At 42.8% G+C, this 26,967-nt stretch overlaps 1 protein-coding gene across 1 annotated transcript in view; it reads right to left on the bottom strand.

The window, feature by feature from the left end:
* LOC119655566 (GTPase-activating Rap/Ran-GAP domain-like protein 3) overlaps positions 1-26,967 on the bottom strand; it is a 278,003-nt gene that overhangs the window by 118,642 nt on the left and 132,394 nt on the right. Inside the window, exon 3 of the mRNA XM_038061498.1 lies at positions 3,112-3,198. Within this exon, the coding sequence (XP_037917426.1) occupies positions 3,112-3,198 (87 nt within the window). The remainder of the gene's footprint in view (positions 1-3,111; positions 3,199-26,967) is intronic.

The following is a 26,967-nucleotide window of genomic DNA, read 5'->3' as shown; positions in this document are numbered from 1 at the left end:
TCAGACATGGTCTGTCAGTTAATCCAAATGAAACCACAATGGTTTTATTCACAAAAAGGAGAAAACTGGATGGACTTTGCCTCCCTGAGATGAGGGGTACTACCCTTCAACTCTCCGAAGAAGTGAAATATCTGGGAGTCACTCTAGATAAAAAACTTCTTTGCAACAAACATGTAGTGGTAAAGATGAAACGAGCTCTCACAGCTTATGGACTGTGCAGACGGACCTTTGCCTCGACATGGGGCTCAGGCCTCATGTGGTAATGTGGATATAGGTTGCCATCATTAGGCCGCTGTTCGTAGCCTGTCCCAGATATGATATTAAAATCATACTTGGGGATTTTAACAGCCAAGTAGGGAAGGAGCCCGTATTCAGGCGATACGTTGGCTCTCTGCTGGGAAGACCCAGAGAAATGCGTGGCGGGATATACGGAGCCGGAGTTGACCTCTCGAATAAAAACGAGAAGTGGGCTTTTCCTTTGAGACAATATCCAACGGTTTTTCAAGGCGAAGCTTATGCGATCCTAAGGGCGGCAAACTGGGTGATTGACGAACGGTTGAAGGGAAGGCGCATCGCAATCTCTATTTACAGCCAAGCTGCATTGAGGGCATTGAGTAGTCCTTTGATCACCTCGAAATTCGTCAGGAATGCAGAAACCGTTTCAACTCTATCTGCAGATTCAATTCGGTGGAACTACTCTGGGTATCTGGTCACTGTGGCGTAGAGGGAAATGAAATCTCGGATGCTTTCGCGAAAGAGGGGTCAATCTCCCCTATGCCGGGACTGGAGCCAGCAATTGGATGGTTTATCCTGTCGAAAAGCAGGAGGACTTGCAGGTGTCCCTCCTGTAATGAGGAAGCGGAATCCACGGAGCATTTCCTATGTGAATGCCTGCCTATGGACGCATCAGGCACCAAATCTTTGGTGCCGATGTTCTCCAATTGCGACGGGTTGCATCACATCCACTAACGGAAATCCTGCGATACGTTAACGAATTCGGAATATTCCGTTAGACGGGGGTGGCGAGTACAATGAGCCAACTCGGCCTGAGTGCTCAAAAGCTCTAGCTTCTCCCCCACCATACGCACATACACACACACTCAGTATACGAAAAACAATTTTGGAAAATGTCATCCGTAAGTGTTGTTATGAGAAATCTATTGTCAAAACTTTAACTATATTTCACTCAAAACCACAATTTCGAGGAAACACAAAAAACTACCTACCGAATGTAGTTGAAATACGTCTATGCCGATATGCGGAATCTTAAAAATATTTAATTTTCTAATAATAAATTTTTTTTTAACAATGTAACATAAAAAGAAACAGCGATTTTGAAAATTTTCTTCCATAAATTCGGCATTTTGTTATTTTTGAGAAGAATTCACATTCACAGAGAATAGAAAAAAAAATACTTTTTAAGGTTTTGTGTAAACACAAAACCTTATTAAAATCGGTTTACTGTCTGTCTGTCTGTCTGTCTGTCCGTCACACGCATTTTTCTCGGAGACGGTTGCAGCGATTGACACCAAATTTGGTGGAAAGCTGGGAACTGTGAACGCTCACGCATACAGTGAATTACATCCTTTTACAACGAATTTAAGGGGGGGTGCCCATACATGCAAAAGGAGGGTGTAATTTTTTTTTTCATCAAATATAGTCATGTGGGGCATCAAATTAAAGGTCTTGGCCAGTACTTTTCGAAGCTGGTCTTAGTTTTTACATTTATTGGAAAGGTGGGGAGTGCGGGGGGTTGAAAGTGACCATTCCTTTACGGGGGCCATTCTCAGAAACTACCAAACCGAAAAATCTGAAAAAAATTGAGAGGCTGCCACTATATAGTGCCTGGGCTCCGAAATACCTTCCACACTGATATCTGCATAAATAAAGTTAATAATAGTATATTACTATAATTTTTAGGAATTCGCTGCAGAACCCCCCTTAAATTCATGCTAGGACCACGTAATTTCGCAGCAATATAGGGTATAATATAGAGCATGATCTCACCACTTGGTGGAAATCGGACTCTTACTAACAAAGTTATAATACGTCAAAGTTGTAGCTTCTTCGCAAATTCAAGACTATAAATGTCAATATCATCCGAAAGTGGATATTCCCACATAATATACGCATATATTACGTGCTGCGTACTAAGAAATACACAAAACCTTTCGTACCTGAAGCGTTCAGCTTCCGGTTTCCCGACTTGTTTTTATTTGGAACCACCACAGGTGGCATAATCTTTCTTTCAAGTGGTCTAGTTTAAACATAAATAAACCATAATGAAATAACGTTGGAATTTCGAACTTCACATTGTATGATACTATTTCCTTAACAACCTTCCCTTTAACATTATTTAACCATCTTTGATTTTGAAAAATTAGTACCTGAACGTAGCTACATTATAACAAATTACCATCACTGTCCCTACTACAGATGAAAAATGCATTGAAAATCACACCATCCTTGGTTTATGGTATAAGCACAACAGTTCGATTCCTTTTACGAACTCCCAGTCGGGGAAACTTCTAGTAAATCTCAGGGTTGTATTATTTACCGAAAAGTAGTGTACTTCCTTTCTTTTGAAACTTCTGTAATAAGTTTGGATGGCAACTGGGAGGATAGATAGACAGAGTAGCTGGCGATGGAGACGGATATTACAAGTATGGATCCGATGTCAGATGATGAACAGCTTGTTTACTACCTGAACAAATTGTTTCTCATCATCCCGGAGCAAAAAATAAATACTCCGGAAACAACGTTTTCTAGGAACAAAGGAAAGTAGAATCCTAGTTAGCTCACAGTGTGCAGATACCAAGTTGGAATGAAAGCAGTTTCTCACCACTTCATCTAGAATTTTGGCGCATTATTCTGATGAAAACTTGACTTGAAATTAGTTTTCTTTTCATTCTTCGTTCTTTAATTGATGCATAATATTCCAATTTCAAGGAGGACTCGTAGCAAGTATTTGAAATGCATATCCTTCCTTTGTTATGTAAATAAACTGCAATATTATATATGTGTTTGCTATGAAATGACTCTAGTTCCGAAGAGGGAATCGGGAAGTACTAGACCAACTTATACCATATGCAACTACTTAACTATACGTACCTCGTCCTTTTCCGCTAAGGATTCGCCATTTTCTAGGCGAAACCTCCTGCAGTTCGGATCGTAACCATCTAATTCAGACTGCGGAAGCTGCAAGAGATGAGAGAAGAGAAAGTTTGTTAGTTGTTATAATAGTAATTACACATGTCCAACTTATAAGCGTTATAATATAAGCATGAGAAGTTCTAAGAACAGGAAGTGCAATTTAATAGTTGCCGTAAAATCTGACTTCCGAGAGAAGGCGAAGATATAAACATGAATATGCACTCGCGCTTTAATTATAGGAAGAGTTTCACCATCCCAGTGTGCATTACAATAATTACAGGAACCCAAATGTTATTCGCCCTTTGAATATTGGATGTGGTTCAGGAACTCCGTGGTCTCAGAATGGGTGAAAATTAATAATGGAATTGTCTTGCTAACGTAACATGCGCTTTCTCCAAAAGGCAAGCTAAAAATTGTAGGTTTTTATAAGTTTAGTCAATATCTCAACGGAGTGGCTTGTTTTCGAATGCCTATTTGTCATTAACGATAATGGGGACTTACCATTTGCACACATTAAGTGTGATGGCAATGAAGCACGGCCTCATTGAATGTGAAATTTTAAACAATTCGAAACCGGAAGTAAGGGGCGATCGCATTTAATTTCCCAAAAATGTAACAATATATACGTGGAAAAAAATGATTCTGGTTATCGCCCAGAAAAATAAACCAATATGCACAACAGAGCAGGTGCAAAAGTATTGTGTAGGGGCTAGAAATGCGTAGATGATGTTTATAATATCACAAAAGTTATATCAACTTAAAGTGTAATATCACATTACCATTACTGACCGCGATCCAGACATTATCAAACATAATAACATAACCCCATTACTTGACATCACCGCATTACTCAACATCACCACGTTGCCTAACATCACTGTATTACCAAAGTGATGGAGATATTACTTCTGAAATTTTTAATGTAATATTACATTACAAAGCATCACCTATCATTATCTCTCTTCGTAGTGCAAGTGCCAGCTGCAATTGTTGAGTACCGAGCCGATGTCGACACCGCGCATTGTTTACGAATCCATCTATGATTATCTCCTCCTTTGGCTGGCTGTGGACTGGTTCCAGGCTTTTTCGGGCTAGAGAATATTTTCCAGTGCATATGAATATGGAGGTCCATATTATTGGTTTAAGTGATTGGTAATGATATCGTTTGGTAATAAATTTCGGTTCCTGATCGATATTTGTATGATGTTTGTATACATTATACTTGAACGCATTCTTGACAACCGTATTCGCGAAATCGTTGAAATAACCGTGAATCAAGCCGGATTTGTCGAAAACTGCAGAACTACTGACGGTTACACATAGAGAAACACCGTGCGAAGCATCGCCCTCTTTACATTGCATTTCTGGATCTAGAGAAAGTTTGACCGTGTGCCATACGAACTCCATGAAACAGGCAAAATTACTGTCAGCGGCATTGATCTGCCCAGAACTGAGCGATTTAAATACCTCGGGTCAACGCTATCAGCCAATCGAGAACTGCGTTATGAAATTGCTTCACGAATTAACGCAATCTGGATGAAGTGGCGTTCCACAACTGGTGTTCTTTGTGATCGACATATCAACGAACGTCCTAAATTTAAAATTTACCTCAATGCCGTCCATCCTATCGCTCTCTATGGTCCTGAGTGTCGGCCAACTATAAAAGACAATGAACGGCGTCTTGTTGTAATGGAGACGAAGATGTTGCGTTGGACTAGTAGCGTGACACGTTTGGATCACATCCGAAATGAGGGTATCCGCGATCGTTATGGGGTTGCATCGATCGTGGAAAAATTGCGAGAGAGGCGTCTTCGGTGGTATGGTCACGCAGTTCGTGCTAACGAGAATTCACTTGCCAAGATCGATCTCAACATCGAAGTCATGATTTCCTGTTTTTTTTTGCAATAACGATTATGGTGTGCATTATTTAATATCTTATACGGGAACTTTTGTTTTTTTTTTTTCTCTAGGATGGTTCATTCACTCTTCATTGATACCTATTTAACACTGTCGCAGCTTTTCGTTAGGAATTTTACCGAACTTGATGATATGTGCCGTTAGAATAGAATTTAATATTTGCCGTTGGAACAGAACTTGATATTTGTGATATTACATTGTCTTATCACTTTAACTCCGCCATGCTATTAACATAGCATGCTGGCCCAGGTAAAGGAGGAGGGTTTGAGGTAACGTACTTTGTGACATCATCAGCGGGAATTTCGAAGTCTTGTTCTGTCTTGTCTTGACTAAGGTGAATGCCTTATCTTACCTTAATCAACGCGCCAGGACGGGCCCCGATCCTGTCGAGAAATATACAAGGGCTCTTGACGCAAGAATGGCGTCAGGACGTAAGTAAATTAGTCTGAACACATCATAAAATATTTATCCGCTCGCTAAATATTGGTACCCTCGCTGAAAAGGGCGAGGAACTCGCAACAGGTTTTCGGAAAAGGAGCATTGATTTCTACGCTTTTCAAGAAACCTGATGGTCTGATGCCAAACTTGCTTTGGAATGATGAGGTTCACATGAAGTTCCATGGAAAGAAACGCCTCTTCGATAAGAGATGATAGATAGTAAGATTGTAAATCTTGAGCAGATTTCGACGAAAGGATTTTTTCATCATCCAATTTCACAAGCATTTCCGAAATTTGGGGCAATAATAGCACCTACCGACATCGTATTTAAGCTCTAAAACGCGAAGAGCTTCGACCCAACACTGCGGTTTATTGAATTCTTCCATCGAATAATTGAGGAGGGTAGAACATCATCTGACTGGCAAGAAGTGCCGCAGTTCGAACATGGGAAAAGGGAGGTAGTTCAACAGAATGTTCAAAGTACCTTTGGATCCAGTTGCTATACCATACCATGAAGATTCTTGAACGCATTCTTGACAACCATATTCGCTAGATTAAATAACCGTGAATCAAGCCATGGAAACCCACTTCGCATACCTTTATTAGCTATGCTATGTCTAGGTGCATTGTAAGAATATTATTCTCACGTGTACCTAACGTAGGCACAAAAACTGTATTTAAGAGAATGTTTTAAATAAAGAATGGTTCAGCCCAATCGAATATTTCAAGCCTTTTTATTTTTCCCTAGTGAGACTGCTAGGGACGATTGACTGAGCTAAGCCTGAGTTGGTGTTTCAACAAATTAAGCATATTACTCATTGGTGCTTCACCAAGAGGCATTTTCTGGAGAGTTTTGTTCGGATTTTGGAGATAACAATCGGTTCGGTTTTGTTCGAGATAACAATCGTCTTTAGGCGAATTCGACCACAGCTTTTTTCTTTACCATTTTCTTCATCATTCATTGCAACATTTTGCTTCGTTTACCGGTACTCGCACCTAACACACCTGCTTTTCCTTCTAAGCGTTTAGCTTCGTTTTCGGGAACAATTAACGTGCTGTTTTTCCATTTAGGGGCCTGCAAATAACGCTTTTCTCCACGAATACTTTCGTTAGAGTACAAATAGATGGTAAGGCGTCACTTGCCTGTGGTATTATTTGGGGAGCAGCGTTCGGCTGTTCTCTGAGAGCTTTTTCTTCCCCCACAACTGAGCTCCCTAATAGCTCTCACCATGTTTTTCATGGCTTTGTACACGTACAACTCAGATCATCATCATCATCAACGGCGCAACAACCGGTATCCGGTCTAGGCCTGCCTTAATAAGGAACTCCAGACATCCCGGTTTTGCGCCGAGGTCCATCAATTCGATATCCCTAAAAGCTGTCTGGCGTCCTGGCCCACGCCATCGCTCCATCTTAGGCAGGGTCTGCCTCGTCTTCTTTTCCCACCACAGATATTGCCCTTATAGACTTTCCGGGTGGGATCATCTTCATCCATACGGATTAAGTGACCCGCCCACCGTAACCTATTGAGCCGGATTTTATCCACAACCGGACGGTCATGGTATCGCTCATAGATTTCGTCATTGTGTAGGCTACGGAATCGTCCATCCTCATGTAGGGGGCCAAAAATTCTTCAGAGGATTCTTCTCTCGAACGCGGCCAAGAGTTCGCAATTTTTCTTGCTAAGAACCCAGGTTTCCGAGGAATACATGAGGATTGGCAAGATCATAGTCTTGTACAGTAAGAGCTTTGACCCTATGGTGAGACGTTTCGAGCGGAACAGTCTTTGTAAGCTGAAATAGGCTCTGTTGGCTGACAACAACCGTGCGCGGATTTCATCGTCGTAGTTGTTATCGGTTGTGGTTTTCGACCCTAGATAGGAGAAATTGTCAACGGTCTCAAAGTTGTATTCTCCTATCCTTATTCTTCTTTGTGTTTGACCAGTGCGGTTTGATGTTGTTGGTTGATTCGCCTTCGGTGCTGACGTTGCCACCATATATTTTGTCCTGCCTTCATTGATGTGCAGCCCAAGATCTCGCTCCGATCGCCGCCTGCTCGATCTGGATGAAGACAGTTTGTACGTCTCAGGTCGTTCTTCCCCTGATGTCGATATCGTCAGCATAGGCCAGTAGTTGGGTGGACTTGAAGAGGATCGTACCTCTTGCATTCACCTCAGCATCACGGATCACTTTCTCGAGGGCCAGGTTAAAGAGGACGCATGATAGCGCATCCCCTTGTCGTAGACCGTTGTTGATGTCGAATGGTCTTGAGAGTGATCCTGCTGCTTTTATCTCGCACATTGGTCAGGGTCAGCCTAGTCAGTCTTATTAATTTCGTCGGGATACCGAATTCTCCCATGGCCGTGTACAGCTTTACCCTGGCTATGCTATCATAGGCGGCTTTAAAGTCGATGAACAGGTGGTGCAACTGTTGTCCATATTCCAACGGTTTTTCTATCGCCTGCCGCAGAGAGAAAATCTGATCTGTTGCTGATTTGCCTGGAGTGAAGCCTCTTTGGTATGGGCCAATGATGTTCTGGGCGTATGGGGCTATACGGCCTAGCAAGGTAGTGGAGAATATCTTATAGATGGTACTCAGCAACGTGATACCTCTATAATTGCTGCACTGTGTGATATCTCCCTTTTTATGTATGAGACAGATTATGCCTCGTTGCCAATCGTCAGGCATTGATTCGCTGTCCCATACCTTGAGCACAAGTTGATGAACCACTTGGTGTAACTGGTCGCCTCCATATTTAACTAATTCGGCTGTAATTCCATCGGCTCCTGGCGACTTATGATTTTTTAGCCGATGAATTGCACGGACTGTTTCTCCTAAACTTGGTGGTGGCAGTATTTGCCCGTCGTCTTCAGTTGGCGGGACCTCCAACTCGCCGATGTTCTGGTTGTTCAGTAGCTCATCAAAGTACTCAACCCATCGCTCTAATATGCCCGTTCTGTCGGAAATCAGATTTCCCTCTTTGTCTCGGCAGGATGAGCATCGAGGTGTATAAGGCTTCATCCTGCTGACTTGTTGGTAAAACTTCCGCGCCGGGTGCGGTTGCTCCCTGTACTTTTCTATCATAGTTCACAGACTTGTTGGTTCTCCCAGGCTTCCTTTTTCCGTCTGTGAAGTCGCTTCTCCGCTCGACGGAGTTCGTGATAAGTCTCTGCGCGTGCCCGCGTTCTTTGAGAATGCAACATTACTCGGTATCCGGCATTCTTCCGTTCCGTTGCTAGCTTACATTCATCGTCAAACCAGCCGTTCCGACTCGTTTTGCGGCTGGGGCCAAGTATATTTGTGGCCGTGTCCATGATAACGTTCTTCAGGTGGTTGTGAAGATCATTAGTTGATGCTTCATCTGCAGGTCCTCTGTTGGCTGCGGTTATTGCGGCATCCATTTCCCTCTTATAGGTGTCGCGGAGGGTTGTGTTGTGGATGGCTTCAGTGTTCACTCTCACCTGATTGTCAGAGGGGATTCTAGGTGGTATTGTTATTCGAGCTCGGAGCACCATGCCAACGAGATACTGATCCGAGTCTATATTGGCCCCCCTATATATTCTGACATTCATCAAGGCTGAGAGGTGGCGGCGTTCGATCAACACGTCATTAATTTGGTTGAAAGTGGTCCCGTCTGGAGAGGCCCACGTATGTTTGTGGACCGCTTTCCGCGCAAACCAGATACTTCCAACAACCATTTCGTGTGACCCTGCTAATTGAATAGTCCGCAGTCCGTTATCATTTGTTTTTTCGTGTAAGCTATGGGAGTCAACGTATCGCCTGAATACGGGCTCCTTCCCTACTTGGCTGTTAAAATCCCCAAGTATGATTTTGATATCATATCTGGGACAGGCTTCGAGGGTTCTTTCTACTGCCTCGTAGAAGGTATCCTTCTCCGACTCTGCAGTCTCCTCTGTAGGGGCGTGAACGTTTATGAGGCTTATATTTCTAAACTTGCCTCGCAAGCGCAGAGTGCATAGCCGTTCGCTTATGCTTTCAAAGCCGATAATAGCAGGTTTCATTTTTTGGCTGACTAAGAAACCTACTCCGAGCACATGGTTTACTGGATGACCGCTATAATATATGGTGTAGTGGCTCTTCTCCAGGAAACCGGTCCCTGTCCATCGCATCACTCAGCTATGCATGCTAATTCCTCAGGATCGGCCCTTTTTCATTGTCTTTTTTGGCATTAGTGTAGATCAGGAAGTTGATGAGCTTCTCCTGAACAAGTCTATTTCCTTGTCATGGAATACCTCCTAAGGTTGTCTTATTTGAACAAATTTTCTGAGTATTGAAACCACCTTTATAGGCTAGAGGTTTCCTGAAAATTAATTCTTTTTAAGGCTTTGGTATTTGGGAGCCTAGGCACGGTATAGCAGCAGCTTCGAGCTTTTTAAGTTTTTTCAAATTTTTTGGTTGGGTAGTTTCTGAGACAGAGCTCATTTTAGGTGTGCATACTTTTCATTTACGCCAAAACTAAAATATGCTTATAAAATTACTGAAACCTTTCCTTTGATACCCCACATGAGTATATAAAATGAACAAAGTTACTTCACCCTCATGTATGAGGAGCCCCTCTTTAGATTCCACGCAATGTCACTCGCTGCATGCGTGAGATGTAGTAGTTTCCACATATCTACCAAATTTCGTTTGGATCGGTGACAGACAGTGAGTTGATGTTAATAAAGTTCGTGTTACACAGAACTTTAGACAAGTCGGGAAACCGGAAACTGGACGCTGCAGGTACGAAAGGTTTTGTGTATTTCTTAGTACGTTGCATATTATGTGAGAGTATCCACTTTCGGTGATATTGACATTCATAGTCTTCAATTTTCGAAGAAGCAACAATTTTGACGTATTATAACTTTGTTAGTAATAGTGCGATTTCCACCAAACTTGGTAAGATCATGCTTTACACTATAGCCTACATCACTGCAAACTTTCGTGGATAGAATGAACTTAAGGGAGGTTTTGCAGCCAATTACTAAAAATTACAGTAATATACTATTATTAACTTTATTTGAACAGATATCGCTATGGAAGGTATTTCGGAGCCCAGGCACCATATAGTGGCAGCCTCCTGATTTTTTCACATTTTTTGATTAGGTAGTTTCTGAGAATGGACCCGTTACAAAAGAATTTAACAATTTCAATCCCCCGCACTCCTCACTTTTCCAATAAATGTCAAAACTAAGACCAGCTTGGGAAAGTACTAACCGAGACCTTTCGTAAAAGGATGTAACTCACTGTATGCGTGAGCGTTCACAGGTCCCACCTTTACACCAAATACGGAGCTGTTTCAAAAAAAAAATGTGTGAAAAACAGGAAATATAATTAACTGCCTGTAGAAATAGTCAAGGCCACCATTAACGTATTCGGAGAAATGTTTTGTCTATTCTAATGGTGTATGGTATGTATTCAATCACGTACATATATAATATAACCAATTTGTGCGGATTTTTTGGGGGTATTCAAAGTCTTCAAATCTCTGCTGTTTGAATTAAGGACCAAAGAGCCATAAATATATTGCATCAGATACATCATGCAAATCTATCAACTGTATTGAGTCAGCAGTGCATTAGCTAAATTCTCAGCTCCCTAAGTGACTAACGAGCAACGATGCATTCTTGTCGTGCTCGCTTTGATTCACAGCATAAGCCAGAGTACATTTGTTATCGATGCACTAAGTGCCGCTTTTCAGGCGGAACACATTTCATAACAACTGCATACAGATAGTTCCCTTAATCCACTTCAGTCTCCTGTTGATGTATATATACATATGTACAGATAGTACAGAAGTGCTGCATTCAGAAGGCGAGGATAGAAAGTCCTTGCTGGTGAAGCGGCAATGTGTACTGCGGCTTTTTAAGAAGGATTTCACCTTGGTAAGGTGAGCACGGCATGACTTGACTATCATTGAGCGAACAAAACAGGACCTTTTCATGGACTTCTGGGCATAGTGGAAAACAGCAGGATCCTTTTCATTGCGAAATCATGTTTGTTTATGGAAACAATGTGATTCTTGTGGATGGCTTAGGTTATACACTAATTATTACGACTGTTGCATTATTTCTGAGAAGAGCCTACTATGCATGTAATCACATAATACCACGTAACGTAATGATTTGAGAGACATGACGGGTCGTAATCCCAAAAGTAAATAGCAAGTATAGGAGGAAAGAATAAAAAAAAAATCGAAACATTTTTGGAAGGAATATATCCTCCATATATAGTGAAGTATATGTACTTGTTTTCTCCTCCAAAAGGCATAATGGCCGGTTTTATGAATGGTAAAGTAAATAAGCGGGATTAGAGATGATGGAATTATATAGTTTTCGAATTTATATATGCCGGATCGACAAGACTGCCAGTGTGGAAACTAGTCCTCGAGAAACATGAGCTCGAAAGCAACAATAGCGATGGAAAATTTCAGTCTGAAGCTACCTCGTAATGGGAAATTGGCGAATATTGATTGTTTAGGTTTCGTCTGCATTTACGTGCAGACTACGCTCGGCGACGAGCCAGGCTTGGGAATGTGGGGTAATCCTTAATATATACGGGCGCCTTTTGGGCAACTACAAACAAAATTTCACGTGCCTAAACCGGAGGTGCAACATTGATTTACATCGACACGAAAGCTTGACCCACTCACACGGAAAACCCCGCAATGCCATTGGTGTCCCAAAGAAAAAGAGTTGGACAAAACGCTGAAAGAGGGGTATGGAGTCCACAATAAACTGCATCCTACTAAATGCCTGAGATGACGTTAAGACGCCCCCCTTTTGAAGTGCCCATCTTACCTAGGTATCTCTAACGACTTACGATAACCGGGTTTGCACCTGCTGAGATTAGATGGCGGTACTTTAGAGGGCAGTCCTCTCACCCACCAACGGGGATCATAAAAGTTTGAATTGAAGAAAGGTGTTTGCAAAAATAAATAATAAATGTTTAAATAAAATAAAATTATATGACTCTTTGAATGATGCCCAATCAACTTCCGCGACGTCAAAGGGATTCCTTTTATGCCTCTAATCCTTACAGATTGTTGCAATTTAAACAATTGATGCCGTGACAAGACTCTAGAAGTACAAAGTATCGTACCAACGCTGGAATAATTTATTATAACGCTAATCAGGGATCCAGGAAATGATGAAGATAAAAATAATTTTCCTGCCGTACGCCGCATCGTAGTCCGATCAGAGATGAGCGTTTTTTGGTTATTTTACGTCAATTCTAAGAAGTCAGTTACCATAGGTGTTAATTATATTATGTCATACTGGTCACGAGTGTTCTTAATCCAGTGATCATTTTCTATCTGAAACTCTATCTCACTGGGGTCAGTGGTAAGAAAATCTGTTTTCCTCAGATGAAGTGGCAGATTGTGGTGCACGTGCAATCATTTTGAATTGGAATGAACTACTCAAAATTAGTTCTATTATCAGAGGTTAGCAAACCATTGGTTGCATTAGCGTATATGATGCTTGACTAGTCGCAAATAAATACTGATTTTACACATGTTTTATTCATCCCATCACCGTTTGAATAATTGCTGCGGAATAACTGTTTTATTGTGTTGTAGGAGTTCTAACGTTTCTTTGATTTCTGCGTTAGTGCTCTAAGACTTCAAGAAGGGATATATGGTTGCTACTAGCCCCTAAGCAGGGCATAGCACCTTAACTGCACTTACATATCGTACCGCCACCAGTGGGTTCTTGACATGGTGCTTCAGCTCCCCAGTACTCTAGCTATCCTTTTGTCGGCCATGCTTGGATAGTGGGTTCCAAAGCATAGTATAGCGAAGAATGCAGTTTTCGCAATTTTCTATGTACAACTCTGATCAACACGTCCAACACGTCAAAAACCTTACCCCAGTGCAGTGCATGATATTGAGCAGTATTATATGTCTTTCTAGTAGAAGCTATCAGCTTGTAGGGAATTACCCTCCTTAATAAAACATCGCAGGTATGATGTATAGATTGGAAGTTTTCTCAAAATTGATGCAAAGCTGGTGGAGCGAGGATCAAAACTCCGCACATTATGCCAGAATGATCCTCAGGTTATCCGTGCGATCACCGGTAATGGGGAGATCCGAAGCGCAAACCATCCTGTTTTTTTCGCTATCAAGTTTTCATGCTGTTTTTTAAGGTTTTGTGCTGGCTTCAGTTCTGACATCCAATACAAAAGGCGCAAGGGCAACGGGTGGTCACTTCTTTCACGGACACATCATCACAACCTACACAACTGAAAAATCTGGAAAAATCACGAAGCTGCCAACGTGCAGTGCCTAGGCTTCGAAATATCCTCCATTCCGATATCTGTTCAAATGAAGTTCATTATAGTTACTATAATATAGTTCATAATATCACTATAATTTTTAGTAATTGACTGTAAAACCCCCGTAAATTTATCCTAGAATTATACATGCGGTGATATAGGCTAGAATATATGGCATAATCCAACTCAGTCTGGAGCAAATCGAACTATTATTAAAAAAATAATTAAATAAATAAAATAATAAAATTATATTAGGATAAAGTTTTCGTTCAGCGTAAATTCTAAAACTTTGAAATACATTAATGACAGCATTGACATAATATATGCATGTACATTACGTGCTAGGTATTAATAGGAATTCCTAGCACTGAAATGCTTTACATAAGAAATACACAAAACCTTCCATACCTCATGCGTCCAACTTCCGATTTCCTGATATATTTTATCATCATCATCAACGGCGCAACAACCGGTATCCGGTCTAGGCCTGCCTTAATAAGGAACTCCAGACATCCCGGTTTTGCGCCGAGGTCCACCAATTCGATATCCCTAAAAGCTGTCTGGCATCCTGACCTACACCATCGCTCCATCTTAGGCAGGGTCTGCCTCGTCTTCTTTTGCTACCATAGATATTGCCCTTATAGACTTTTCGGGTGGGATCATCCTCATCCATACGTATTAAGTGACCCGCCCACCGTAACCTATCGAGCCGGATTTTATCCACAACCGGACGGTCATGATATCGCTCATAGATTTCGTCATTGTGTAGGCTACGGAATCGTCCATCCTCATGTAGAGGGCCAAAAATTCTTCGGAGGATTCTTCTCTCGAACGCGGCCAAGAGTTCGAAATTTTTCTTGTTAAGAACCCAAGTTTCCGAGGAATACATGAGGACTGACAAGATCATAGTCTTGTACAGTAAGAGCTTTGACCCTATGGTGAGACGTTTCGAGCGGAACAGTCTTTGTAAGCTGAAATAGGCTCTGTTGGCTGACAACAACCGTGTGCGGGTTTCATCGTCGGTTGTGATTTTCGATCCTAGATAGGAGAAATTATCAACGGTCTCAAAGTTGTATTCTCCCATCTTTATTCTTTCCGTTTGACCACTACGGTTTGATCTTGCTGGTTGGTTGGTTTTTGGTGCTGACTTCGCCACCATATCCTTTGTCTTGCTTTCATTGTTGTGCAGCCCAAGATCTCGCTCTGATCGCCGCCTGCTCGATCTGGATGAAGGCAGTTTGTACATCTCGGGTGGTTCTTCCCATAATGTCGATATCGTCAGCATAGGCCAGTAATTGGGTGGACTTAAAGAGGATCGTACCTCTTGCATTTACCTCAGTATCACGGATCACTTTCTCGTGGGCCAGGTTAAAGAGGACGCATGATAGCGCATCCTCTTATCGTAGACCGTTGTTGATGTCGAATGGTCTAAAGAGCGATCCTGCTGCCTCTATCTGGCCTCGCACATTGGTCAGCGTCAGCCTAGTCAGTTTTATCAATTTTGTCGGGATACCGAATTCTCTCATGGCCGTATACAGTTTTACCCTGGCTATACTATCATAGGCGGCTTTAAAGTCAATGAATAGATGGTGCAACTGTTGTCCATATTCCAACAGTTTTTCCATCGCTTGGCGCACAGAGAAAATCTGATCTGTTGCTGATTTGATTGGAGTGAAGCCGCTTTAGTATGGGCCAATGATGTTCTGGGTGTATGGGGCTATCTGGCCTAGCAAGATTGAGGAGAATATCTTATAGATGGTACTCAGCACCGTGATACCTCTAAATTGCTGCATTATGCGATATCTCTCTTTTTATGTATAAGCTAGATAATGCCTCGTTGCCAATCGTCAGGCGTTGGTTCGCTGTCCCATACCTTGAGCACAAGTTGATGGACCACTTGGTGTAACTGGTCACTTCCATATTTAATCAATTCGGCAGTAATTCCATCGGTTCCTGGACACTTATGATTTTTTAGCCGATGAATTGCACGGACTGTTTCTCCTATACTTGGTGGTGGCAGTATTTGTCCGTCGTATTCAGTTGGCGGGACCTACAACTCGCCGATGCTCATCAAAGCACCACCCCATCGCTCTAATATGCCCATTCTATCGGAAATTAGATTTTCTTCTTTGTCTGGGCAGGATGAGCATCGAGGTGTATAAGGCTTCATCCTGCTGACTTGTTGGTAAAACTTGCGCGCCGGGTGCGGTTGCTCCCTGTACTTTTCTAGTTCACAGACTTGTTGGTTCTGCCAGGTTTCCTTTTTCCGTCTGTGAAGTCGCTTCTCCGCTCAACGGAGTTCGTGATAAGTCTCTGCGCGTGCCCGCGTTCTTTGAGAATGCAACATTACTCGGTATGCGGCATTCTTCCGTTCCGTTGCTAGCTTGCATTCATCGTTAAACCAGCCGTCCCGACTCCTTTTGCGGCTAGGGCCAAGTATATTTGTGGTCGTATCAATAATAATGTTCTTCAGATGGTTGGGAAGATCATTTGTTGATGCTTCATCTGCAGGTCCTCTGTTGACTGCGATTATTGCCGCATCCATTTCCCTTTTATAGGTGTTGCGGAGGGCTGTGTTGTTAAAGGCTTCAGTGTTAACTCTCACCTGATTGTCAGAGGGGATTCTAGGTGGTGTTGTTATTCGAACTCAGAGCACCATGCCAACGAGATACTGATCCGAGTCTATATTGGGCCCCCTATATGTTCTGACATTCATCAAGGCTGAGAGGTGACGGCGTTCAATCAACACGTGGTCAATTTAGTTGAAAGTTGTCTGGTCTGGAAAGTCCCATATGTGTTTGTGGGCCGCTTTCCGCGCAAACCAGGTACAACCGTTTCATGTGGCACTGCTAATTGGATCTTCCGCAGTCTGTTATAATTTGTGTTTTCGTGTAAGCTATGGAAGCGAACTTATCGCCTGAATACGGGCTCCTTCCCTACTTGGCTGTTAAAATCCCCAAGTATGATTTTGATATCATATCTGGCGCTTCGAGGGTTCGTTCTACTGCCTCGTAGAAGGTATCCTTCTCTGACTCTACAGTCTCCTCTATAGGGGCGTGAACGTTAGTGAGGCTTATATTTCTACATTTGCCTCGCAAGCGCAGAGTGCATAACCGTTCGCTTATGTTTTCAAAGCATTTTTTGGCTGACTAAGAAACCTACTCTGAGCACATAGTTTACTGGATGGCCACTATTTGTTTTTATGCTTGGCAAATTTATTCTAACTATTACGTTTGTAGAAGGGAGTACCCACAAACCCCTCAAATGTCGTACATAGGTCAAAAGGTCAAATTTATGCAGGTGAAATCCAAAAGTCGTAAATGAAAAAACGCTCCCTCTCGTATTTTTTTTCGAATAATAGATTTTTGGAGACAAATATATTTATTTCTAATTTGGTATATATAATATTTCTGGGAGTGTTCATCCAACAATTGCTTATTCCTCCCAATTTAGGCTTCAGATTTCCTTTTGAATATACAGTTTTGTACAGAAAGGTAACTCCTTTTTAATTTCTCTCGCGTCTATTGTTTCAAGATTTTGTGTAAAACAAATCCTTTTCAGGTTACTATCTACTTTTTTGTCACACGCTATTAGTTTGAAAGTGGTGGGTCAATGTAATGTGATTGGCTTAGAATTAAGGAAAAATTTCTGTTGAATCCTTTCAAGAAAAATGCTATTTTGCTGGTTATGAAATGTCAGCAACAGACAGTGAATATAATGTAATGTTCCCGTCATTTGAATCCACCCATTACCGTGGGGGAAGTATTCTAACGAGTTTTTAAAATGAAAACCTATAAAAATCAAATCAAAAAGTACCTTTGCATTCAGAATGGTATGTTAACGACTGTAAGTGCGCGTAAAATGTCAGCAGGTATGTATGTAGGAAGTAGTCACGTATAAACCATTAGAGTTATGTTGCTTAGCTGCAGAAATTCATTTGCACATATTCCCCAAGTTTCACCATTAATAAGAATGCAGCAGTCATGAAACCATAAAGCTCTGTAGCCCTACATGTTAAGGATTGTGATACCATATACCATATGTGAGCCATTCCTGGAAGATTATCATGGAAGAAGATGGGATAAGGGTCTCAAAAAGTTACTGCGAATTTTATTCCTGTGCAGTCAGAACTACGGCGGACGTATTCCCGTGGATTAAGAAAACAAGTCGGGAAACAGGAAGCTGGACGCTTCAGGTACGAAAGGTTTTGTGTATTTCTAAGTACGTAGCACGTAATATATCCATATATTATGTGAGAGTATCCACTTTCGGGTGATATTGACATTCATAGTCTTCAATTTTCAAAGAAGCAACAACTTTGACGTATTATAACTTTGTTAGTAATAGTGCGATTTCAATCAAACTTGGTATGATCATGCTCTATATTACAGCCTACATCACTGCAGAATTTCGTGCCGCTAGGATGAATCTAAGGGGGGTTTTCAGCCAATTACAAAAAATTATAATAATATACTATTATTAACTTTATTTGAACAGATATCGGTATGGAAGGTATTTCGGAACCAAGGCACCATATAGTGGCAGCCCCCTAACTTTTTTCAGATTTTTCGGTTAGGTAGTTTCTGAGAATGGCCCCCTTAAAGAAATGATCACTTTCAACCCCCTGCACTCCACACCTTTCCAACAAATGTCAAAACTAAGACGGCTTCGAAAAGTACTAATTGAGGCCTTTAATTTGATACCCCATATGACTATATTTGATGAAAAAAAATTTTACACCCCGCTTTTGCATGTATGGGGACCCCCCCTTAAATGCAACATAAAAGGATGTAACTCACTGTATGTATGAGCGTTCACAGTTCCCACCTTTCTGCCAAATTTGGTGACAATCGCTATAACCGTCTCCGAGAAAAATGCGTGTGACGGACAGACAGACAGTAGCCTGGAGAAAGAGGCATTTAAAAGGAGTACATCACTCCCGAGAACGCCTGTTCAAAACCCAAGAAAAGATGGGGCACAAACTGGTCAGGTATTAGCCCATAGCGGGGTAACTACACCTGGTCGAAATATGTCGCAGGACTTAGTGGTTGATCCATTTAAGAGAAGCTCGACGATAGCGCGATCTCCGCCGAAATCAACCTTGATGAAGGAAGGAAATCAGGGAAGCATTCGGAAGGCTAATAAGTACGTAAGCGCCCAATGTGAAAACCAAGCGGAGAAGCTATGTCAGAGTCCGGAAGAATCATCGTTTGCCCTACTCGGAGGTAAAATAGTAGAGTTGTCTGAATTTATTAAGGACAAACACAACGTGCACCAGGCCATCAAAAACATGGTGCGTACCATTCGGGTACTATACAATGGTGCCAAAGAAGAAAAAAACGCCTCAAAGAAATCAAGCGTTACCCAGGCAACACAAGTGACACCCCCTCAACATCCAAAGGGCGGTAAACTTGAAAAGAGGAGTAGAGAGTGCGCGAACGATTCTTTCGGATCCTCATAGGACGCGAAAAGGCAAAAAGGCCTCTCACCGGCGAAAAGCAAGGGAAACAAAGTTACCAACATCGTGGAAACTGCGGCACCGGCTCCAATTGACCCAAGGGAGGCAAAGCCTCAAAAAGGGACCAAGGAAGCATGGACCAAGGTTGGTGGAAGGAAAAACACGACGCAGAAAAGAAGATTACGGCCCGAATTAATCATCATCTCCAAAAAAGGGGATATGACTTACGCCGATATCCTTAGGAAGGTCAAATCCGATCCTGAGCTGATGGACCTTGGAGAAAACGTCAGCCGAATCAGACGCTCCCAGAAAGGAGACTTGATGCTGGAGCTGAAGAAGTCTCCGGGCAAAACGGTAGAAAATTTCCTCGGCAAGGTAGAGAAGTTCTTAGGAGAAGAAGCTCAAGTACGGGCCAGAAAGCAGGAGCTTGTCATAGAATGCAAGGACATTGACGAAATCACGACCAAGGAGGATGTCCGTGACGCCCTAGAAAAGCAGTTCGGACCACTTGGCTTGCAAGATTCCGCAATCAGGGGACTGAGGAAGGCATACGGAGGCACGCCAACGGCAACTATAAGTTTACCAACTGAAGCAGCGTTCAAACTGCTGGCGGCTGTGAAAGTAAAAATAGGCTGGGTCGTTTGCCGACTCAGGGAGCAGGTATCCCTTAAGCGCTGCTTTAGATGCCTGGAATTCGGCCACATAGCGGCGAAATGCACCGGTGACTGTGACAGGTCAAAATGTTGCAGAAAATGTGGGGGAGAAGGCCATATGTTCAGGGAATGCAAGGCTGAGCCTGAATGCATGCTCTGCAAGGAAAAAAAGGGCGTCGACTGTCGGCACGTTGCAGGCAGCAGCAGATGCCCAGTGTTTAGGCGAGCCTTGAATGCAGTAAAAAAATGAGGTTGATACAAATCAACTTCAACCACTGCGAGGCAGCGCAAGACCTTCTCTCGCAGACCATCTATGAGAAGGGAATCGAAGCTGCCATAATCAGCGAGCCCTATCGCAACAATAAGAGCGGTGCCTGGACTGCAGATGAAACTGGCAAGGCGGCAATATGGGCGTGTGGAAATCAGGCCATTCAAGAAGTGATGGAGTTTCCAGAAGTTGGATTCGTCAGGGCAAAAATAGCTGGTATCTATGTATATAGTTGCTATGCTCCACCAAGCGCGACGATAACAGAATTCGAAGGAATGCTAGGTATGCTAGTCTCGGATGCAAGAAGTCGAAACCCCAAGATCATAGCTGGTGATTTCAACGCGTGGGCCGTTGATTGGGGCAGTCGCACTACGAACGCCAGGGGCCGTATCCTGCTCGAGGCTTTCGCGGAGCTAGATTTGGTGCTTGCCAACACGGGAAACGTTTCCAATTTTCGTGGGACAGGGTCGGGCTCAATAGTCGATCTGACATATGTGAGTACCACATTGGCGAGGAGAATGACATGGTTTGTCAGTGAGCATTATACTCACAGCGACCACCAGGCGATTTTCCTCCAGATCGAATATGGGCCATGCGTCGATACGTGTTCCCATGAGGCTGGAAACCGAGGCTTGTCCGTGAAAGGGCTTGAGGAGGATGCATTCATAGAGATGATATTGGGAGGCCAAAGCCCCGGTGGTGCGGCTACGGAAAAGGTAGAGCAAATGATGGGACGCATAACAAGAGCATGCGACGCTGCTATGCCGAGACGACGAGTTCTCGCAAAAAGGCGCTCAAACTATTGGTGGAATGAAGAGATCGCGGTGTTACGGAATGCATGTTTTCGTGCTAGAAGGATCTGCCAACGATCTAGAGCAACACCAGACTTCGACGAGAAACGGCTAGCATATGTGAACCTTCGAGGTAAGCTTAAGCAGGCTATACGGACCAGCAAGCGAGAATGCTTCAAGGAGCTTTGCACAGAGGCAGACCAAAGCCCCTGGGGAACAGCGTACAGGATAGTTATGAAGAAGATGAGAGGGCGAACACCACAATTGACCTGCCCGCATCTTCTGCTCGATATCGTGACGGCGCTCTTCTCCCCGGATAAAGGAGAGCGCAAACAACACAAGCGAGCACTCGACGTCTACACCATACCTGCGGTAACTGAGGAGGAACTTATGCAAATCTGCCGGAGAATTGGTGATAACAAAGCACCCGGTCTGGATGCTGTTCCTAATAGAGCCCTTAAACTCGCTGGTAAGACCAGACCCGACTGGTTTATCAGCGTGTTTGAGACATGCATGATAGAAGGAATTTTCCCCGATCGGTGGAAGAGGCAAAAACTAGTTTTGCTCCCGAAGCCGAATAAACACCCAGGACACCCATCATCATACCGACCAATTTGCCTTATCGACACGGCAGGAAAGATGCTCGAAAGGGTCATCTACAACAGACTGCTCCCTATCATCGAATACAAGGATGGACTATCGGAGCGACAATTTGGATTTCGTCAAGCCCACTCAACGATCGACGCCGTAGACGTTGTTTTGAAGCTGGCTCGAGACGCGATGTCGTCTAAAAAATGCTGTGCCGTAGTGACGTTGGACATCAAAAACGCGTTCAATTCCGCAAGCTGGGAGTGGATAAAAAGTTCACTGGCTAACACGGGTGTCCCTAGTTACTTGACTAAGCTCCTCAGCAGTTACCTTTCGGAGAGGACACTGTGGTACGACACGGATGAGGGATCCAAGCAGTACACCGTCACCGCAGGAGTACTACAGGGCTCAGTGTTGGGTCCTCTCCTGTGGAACGTCATGCACAATGGGGTCCTTGTCCTTCCCGTGCCAAAGGAGGCCACGATAATCGGTTTCGCAGATGATCTAGCTGTGGTTGTCGTCGCGAAAGAACCTGAAGACGTGGAAATGTACGCTAACGAAACCATTAGCGCCATAAAAGCGTGGCTGGAGATGGTTCAGCTTGACCTTGCGGAACAAAAGACGGACGCGGTCTTGATTACCAATCGTAGGAAGAGGAATACGATTAATATTCGCGTTGGTGGTCACGTTGTCACTTCGAAGCCGGTTATCAAATACCTAGGGGTGATGATTGACGCTAAAATCAATTTCGAGGGACATCTGGACTATGCCTGTGAGAAAGCGGCAAATACCAGCGTATCATTAGCGCGGATGATGCCTAACATTGGAGGTCCAAGGTACAGTCGCAGATTACTTGTGGCCGGAGTGGTTCGCTCCACACTATTATACGCGGCACCAGTCTGGGAGGAAGCATTAGCGTTTGAGAGTAATCGTAGGAGAGTGAATATGACTTACCGCTTAGTGGCGCTAAGGGTGTGCAGCGCCTTCAGAACAATATCAGGCGAGGCAGCGTGTGTTATTGCGGGAATGATCCCGATAGACATTCTGGCAAGTGAGACACGCTGCCTGTACGAGACAAGGAAAATGAATCCTCTTGAAAAGGATGCAGAATGCCGAAAGGCGGCAAGGCGAGAGTCGCTGGAGAAGTGGCAGAAACGATGGGATGACTCGCAGAGGGGTCGCTGGACCCACACTTTGATTCGCCGTATTGAAGAATGGATCCAGCGACGACACGGTGAGATTAACTACCATCTGACGCAATTCCTGTCAGGACATGGCGGTTACAGGAAGTACCTGCACCAATTCAGGCTGGATGATTCTCCCTTGTGTCCTGAATGTGGTTGCACACCTGAGGACCCGGAGCATGTTATGTTCCACTGTCCACGATTTCTCTCAGAAAGGAGGAGTCTGGAAGACTCCCTGGAAACCACTCTACGCCCGCAGAACATCGTCGGAGAAATGTTGAAATCGGAGGGAAACTGGTGTGCGGTGAACACCGCCATCAAACGAATACAAGAGGAACTGGCAAGAGCGGAGCGCGCAAGGAGGACGCGAAGAACGGAAGGCGTGGTCGCGTAAAGCGCAGTCCACCCCGCGAAGTAATGCTTTGCGGCGGTCCCGCGGGGAAGGAAAAAGGAGAAAGTGGGGGTGGTTTTAGTGGGTGAGAATCCCACATGCTGCTGCAACCTGGCGCGGCAGTGTCTTTCTAAGATTTCCACCTCCATCCATAAAAAGAAAAAAAAAAGACAGACAGGCAGACAGACAGACAGACAGACAGACGGTAAACCGATTTTAATAAGGTTTTGTGTTTACACAAAACCTTAATAAGGCTGAATTATGCTCGATGTATTTTCTTATCGCCTCAGAGCCATTTATGGCCCCACTCGGTACGGAGAAGGGCACTTTTTCGACAATTACTCCTGCAAAAGCATGTCTATATTACGAGTGGCACGGCGCCCCTGCACCTTGAAATTGGTTACTGAACGCTGTTCTACATGCCAAATAACCACTGAGTGAATGTCAGGAGCGTAAAACTCTATCATGAAATAAACGGTGGCAATACTGCGAGACAAGAGGAACAAATTCGAAACTGAAAGCTCGGTTTTATTGAATTTTCTGTAATAATACGCATATTTGGGTACACTATCGACTTTTTTTCTTTTTCTTTAGCATTCGTTGATCGATTGCGCCATTTTGTTCTATCAAACCTCTGGCCCAGATGTAGTCGCGAGGACTTCAAATCACCATCCATCGGATCAAGCTACTGCTGTTTCGGCCGGCCTTTTGGTCGTTTATCATCGACCTTGATGTTCAGATTAACTTTGACATTGACAGTGATTGTGCATGTTTCATGGGGATCGGTCGCCAAAAATTCAGTTTTATTCAGATTCAATATGAAACTGTTTTGCATGGGGCTATGATTCCATTTTTCAGCAAATTTCTCGAGAACAGCTTTGCTATGAGACGTTAGGGAAACATCATCTTTATTAAGCATTGTACAGAGCGCTCGATGTTGAATGTCCCGTGTGACAGTGTCCATAACAAGAACAAAGAGGAGTGATGAGAAGGAGCTTCCTTGATGAATACCGACACAGACAAAAAGCGATTTTGACACACGTCACACTTTACTTTTTGGATGGTGGTAAAGCAATATATCTTGCCGCGCGAGAACATTGCAGATAGGTGTCCGGATACCTGAGTAGTCAGAGCACGAGGTTGTCATATGGAAGGTTGCGGCTCAAATCTCATTGGTGGCATTGGAATTTGTATTGCGATTTGACTCCGGATACCAGTCGACTCAGCTGTGAATGAGTACCTGAGTTAAATCAGGGTAATAATCTTGCGCGATCGCAATACTGACCTCCTACAGTGTACTGTAGTGTACCCTTATGTCTTGAATGAAGTGCTCTAACACGCTTCAAGGCCCTGATCCAATATGGATTGTTGCGCCAACCATTATTATTATTATTATGACAAATAAGGACGATGTTTCTCATTGTGTTTCTCCATGAGTAACCGCATAGCATGTATTGCGTCAATAGTTCCGCAGTTTTTGCAAAGCCGGCGGATTCACCGTTACTTCAACGATTTCGCGAATATGGTTACCAAAAATGCGTTCAAAAATCTTCATGGAACAGCAACCGGATTGGACGGTAATTCGAACATTCTGGTGGACTACCTTTCTTTTTCCATATTGGAACTGTGGTATTTTTAAGGTTTTGTGTGAAACAAAACCTTATTAGAATCGATTCGATGTCTGTCTGTCCGTCTGTCTGTCTGTCTGTCTGTCCGTCTGTCTATCAGTCTGTCACACCCGATTTATTCGGAAACGGCTAGACCGGTTGTCACGAAAATTGGTAAGAGTATGTGATCTATCGTTCCCTTTACATGCAGCAACTGGCGCCATTTTGTGTTAAGTTTAAGGGGGGGCTCCCCATACAGGTGAAAGGAGGGTGCAAATTTTTTTTTCACAGAATGTAGCCATGTTGGGTATCAAATGAAAGGTCTCAATTAGTACTTTTCGAAACTGGTTCAATATTTGATATTGGGTGAAACATAGGGGAGTGAGGGCTCGAAATATGACCCCCAAAAAGTGTAACAGGTCTCGTACTCAGAACCTATCCAACCGAAAAATCCGAAAAAAATCACAGTAGTGTATCTCTATGAAATCTAGGCCTCAAAATATATCCGGTTCCGAGATCTGCACAAATAAAGTTAATGATAGTATATTTCCATATTTTAGAAATTTACCCGGCACCCCCCCTTATGTTCATCGCAGAAGTACAAAATTTAGCATAGGTGTAATGAAGAACATGGTGCACAATTTTGAAGTTTGAAGAAAATCCGACTATTATTAACAAAGTTATAGGGGGTGAAACTTCACAATTTTTTGTGAATTTCGTGCACTCTACAACCTGCATGCCGTCATCATCATATGTCAATTCGTCAATACCACAACGAAATGAGTTCTTATGGATGGGGGCGGAAAGAATTATTTTGTTTTAGTTTTTAGTCATTTGTAATGAATATCAATTACTCCAACCAGACATGTGTGTATGCGTGCTAATGAACTTTGCGAGTAGTGCCTAATTCAGATAGATATAAGAAGTAAATCGGAAATATGGGTACGATCAATTGATATACGTGCATATATGTGTACAGTATTCGGAAATAGACAGTTTGTTTGTTTAGGGTGAGCGTAATATCTACGGCTGTAATATGGACGTACAGTATGCAAAATTCGTATTGGAACACATAGGTTTTTAACAGTTTTTTGCTTAAATCTTCGAAATTCGCACGAATTTTGAAAAATTAAAATGTGTTTTGGATTTTAAAGCAAAATATTTATTCAATTGTATAAAAATAACTAAAAATTTTGGTAACAAAAAAAAAATAATAATAATTTCATACTTTAACAAAAACAAAATTCGTATTGGAACACTAAAATGGATTACAAAAATTCATTTTCTTAAACACATCTAATATTTAGTTGGGTAGCCTTTTTGCTTTATAACAGCCCTTAGTCGTTTTGGCATCGACTGCACCAATTTTTCAGTTAAGTTTCTCGGAATTTTTTTCCATTCTTCCTGTAATGCAGTTTTAAGGTCACTGATGTTTCTTATGCTATGATATCTTAACCTCTGTTTAAAAATTGACCACAAATTTTCAATAGGGTTAATGTCTGGACTCTGAGGAGGGGTTTTTAAATATTTTCTACAATTGTACAATAACCACAAGCGAGTATTTAAAGCGGTATGCTTGGGGTCATTGTCTTGCTGAAATATGTAGCGGTCCTCAATGCCCAAGTTTCTCGCACTTTTATGCTGATTTTTTTTTAAAATGTCGATATACTGCGCGGCATTCATATTTCCTTCGATAAAGTGGAGCTCTCCAACGCCGGATGCAGCGAAACAACCCCAAACCATTAATGAGCGGTACCCATGTTTAAAGGTTGGTCTCAGATTTCTCGGATGGAGGCGAGTATTTCGTTCACGCCAAATTCGTATGCGACCATCCGACGACTTAACATTAAATTTACATTCGTCGGTAAAAATTACATTTTTCCAAAATCGGAAGTTTTTGTTTAAATACCTTTTTGCGAATGTAATTCGCTTTTTCCGATTTACTGTATTTATAAAAGGTTTTCTTGCACTTACGTTGCTCCGAAATTGAAGCCGGCGAATGTAATTTCGAATCGTTTGAGCTGTTACACTTACTCCACAATATTTCTCTAGGAGGGCAGCTAGCTTTACAGCACTTACGGAATTATCCTTTCGAATTTGACGGAGAAGAAAGGACTGATGTCTGCGAGTCAGAAGCATTCGATTCGGATTATGCGATTTCTTATTGATCCTGCCGTTTGATTTGTATATTTTGATTATGTTGTAAACCGTCGTATGACTTCTTTGAACGATTGTTGCTATTTCC

This window comes from Hermetia illucens, chromosome 4 (genome assembly GCF_905115235.1).
Source record: "Hermetia illucens chromosome 4, iHerIll2.2.curated.20191125, whole genome shotgun sequence".
Taxonomy (NCBI): Eukaryota; Metazoa; Arthropoda; class Insecta; order Diptera; family Stratiomyidae; genus Hermetia; species Hermetia illucens.
Note: the sequence above shows the minus strand (reverse complement) of the source record. Positions and strands in the feature narration are given on the sequence as shown.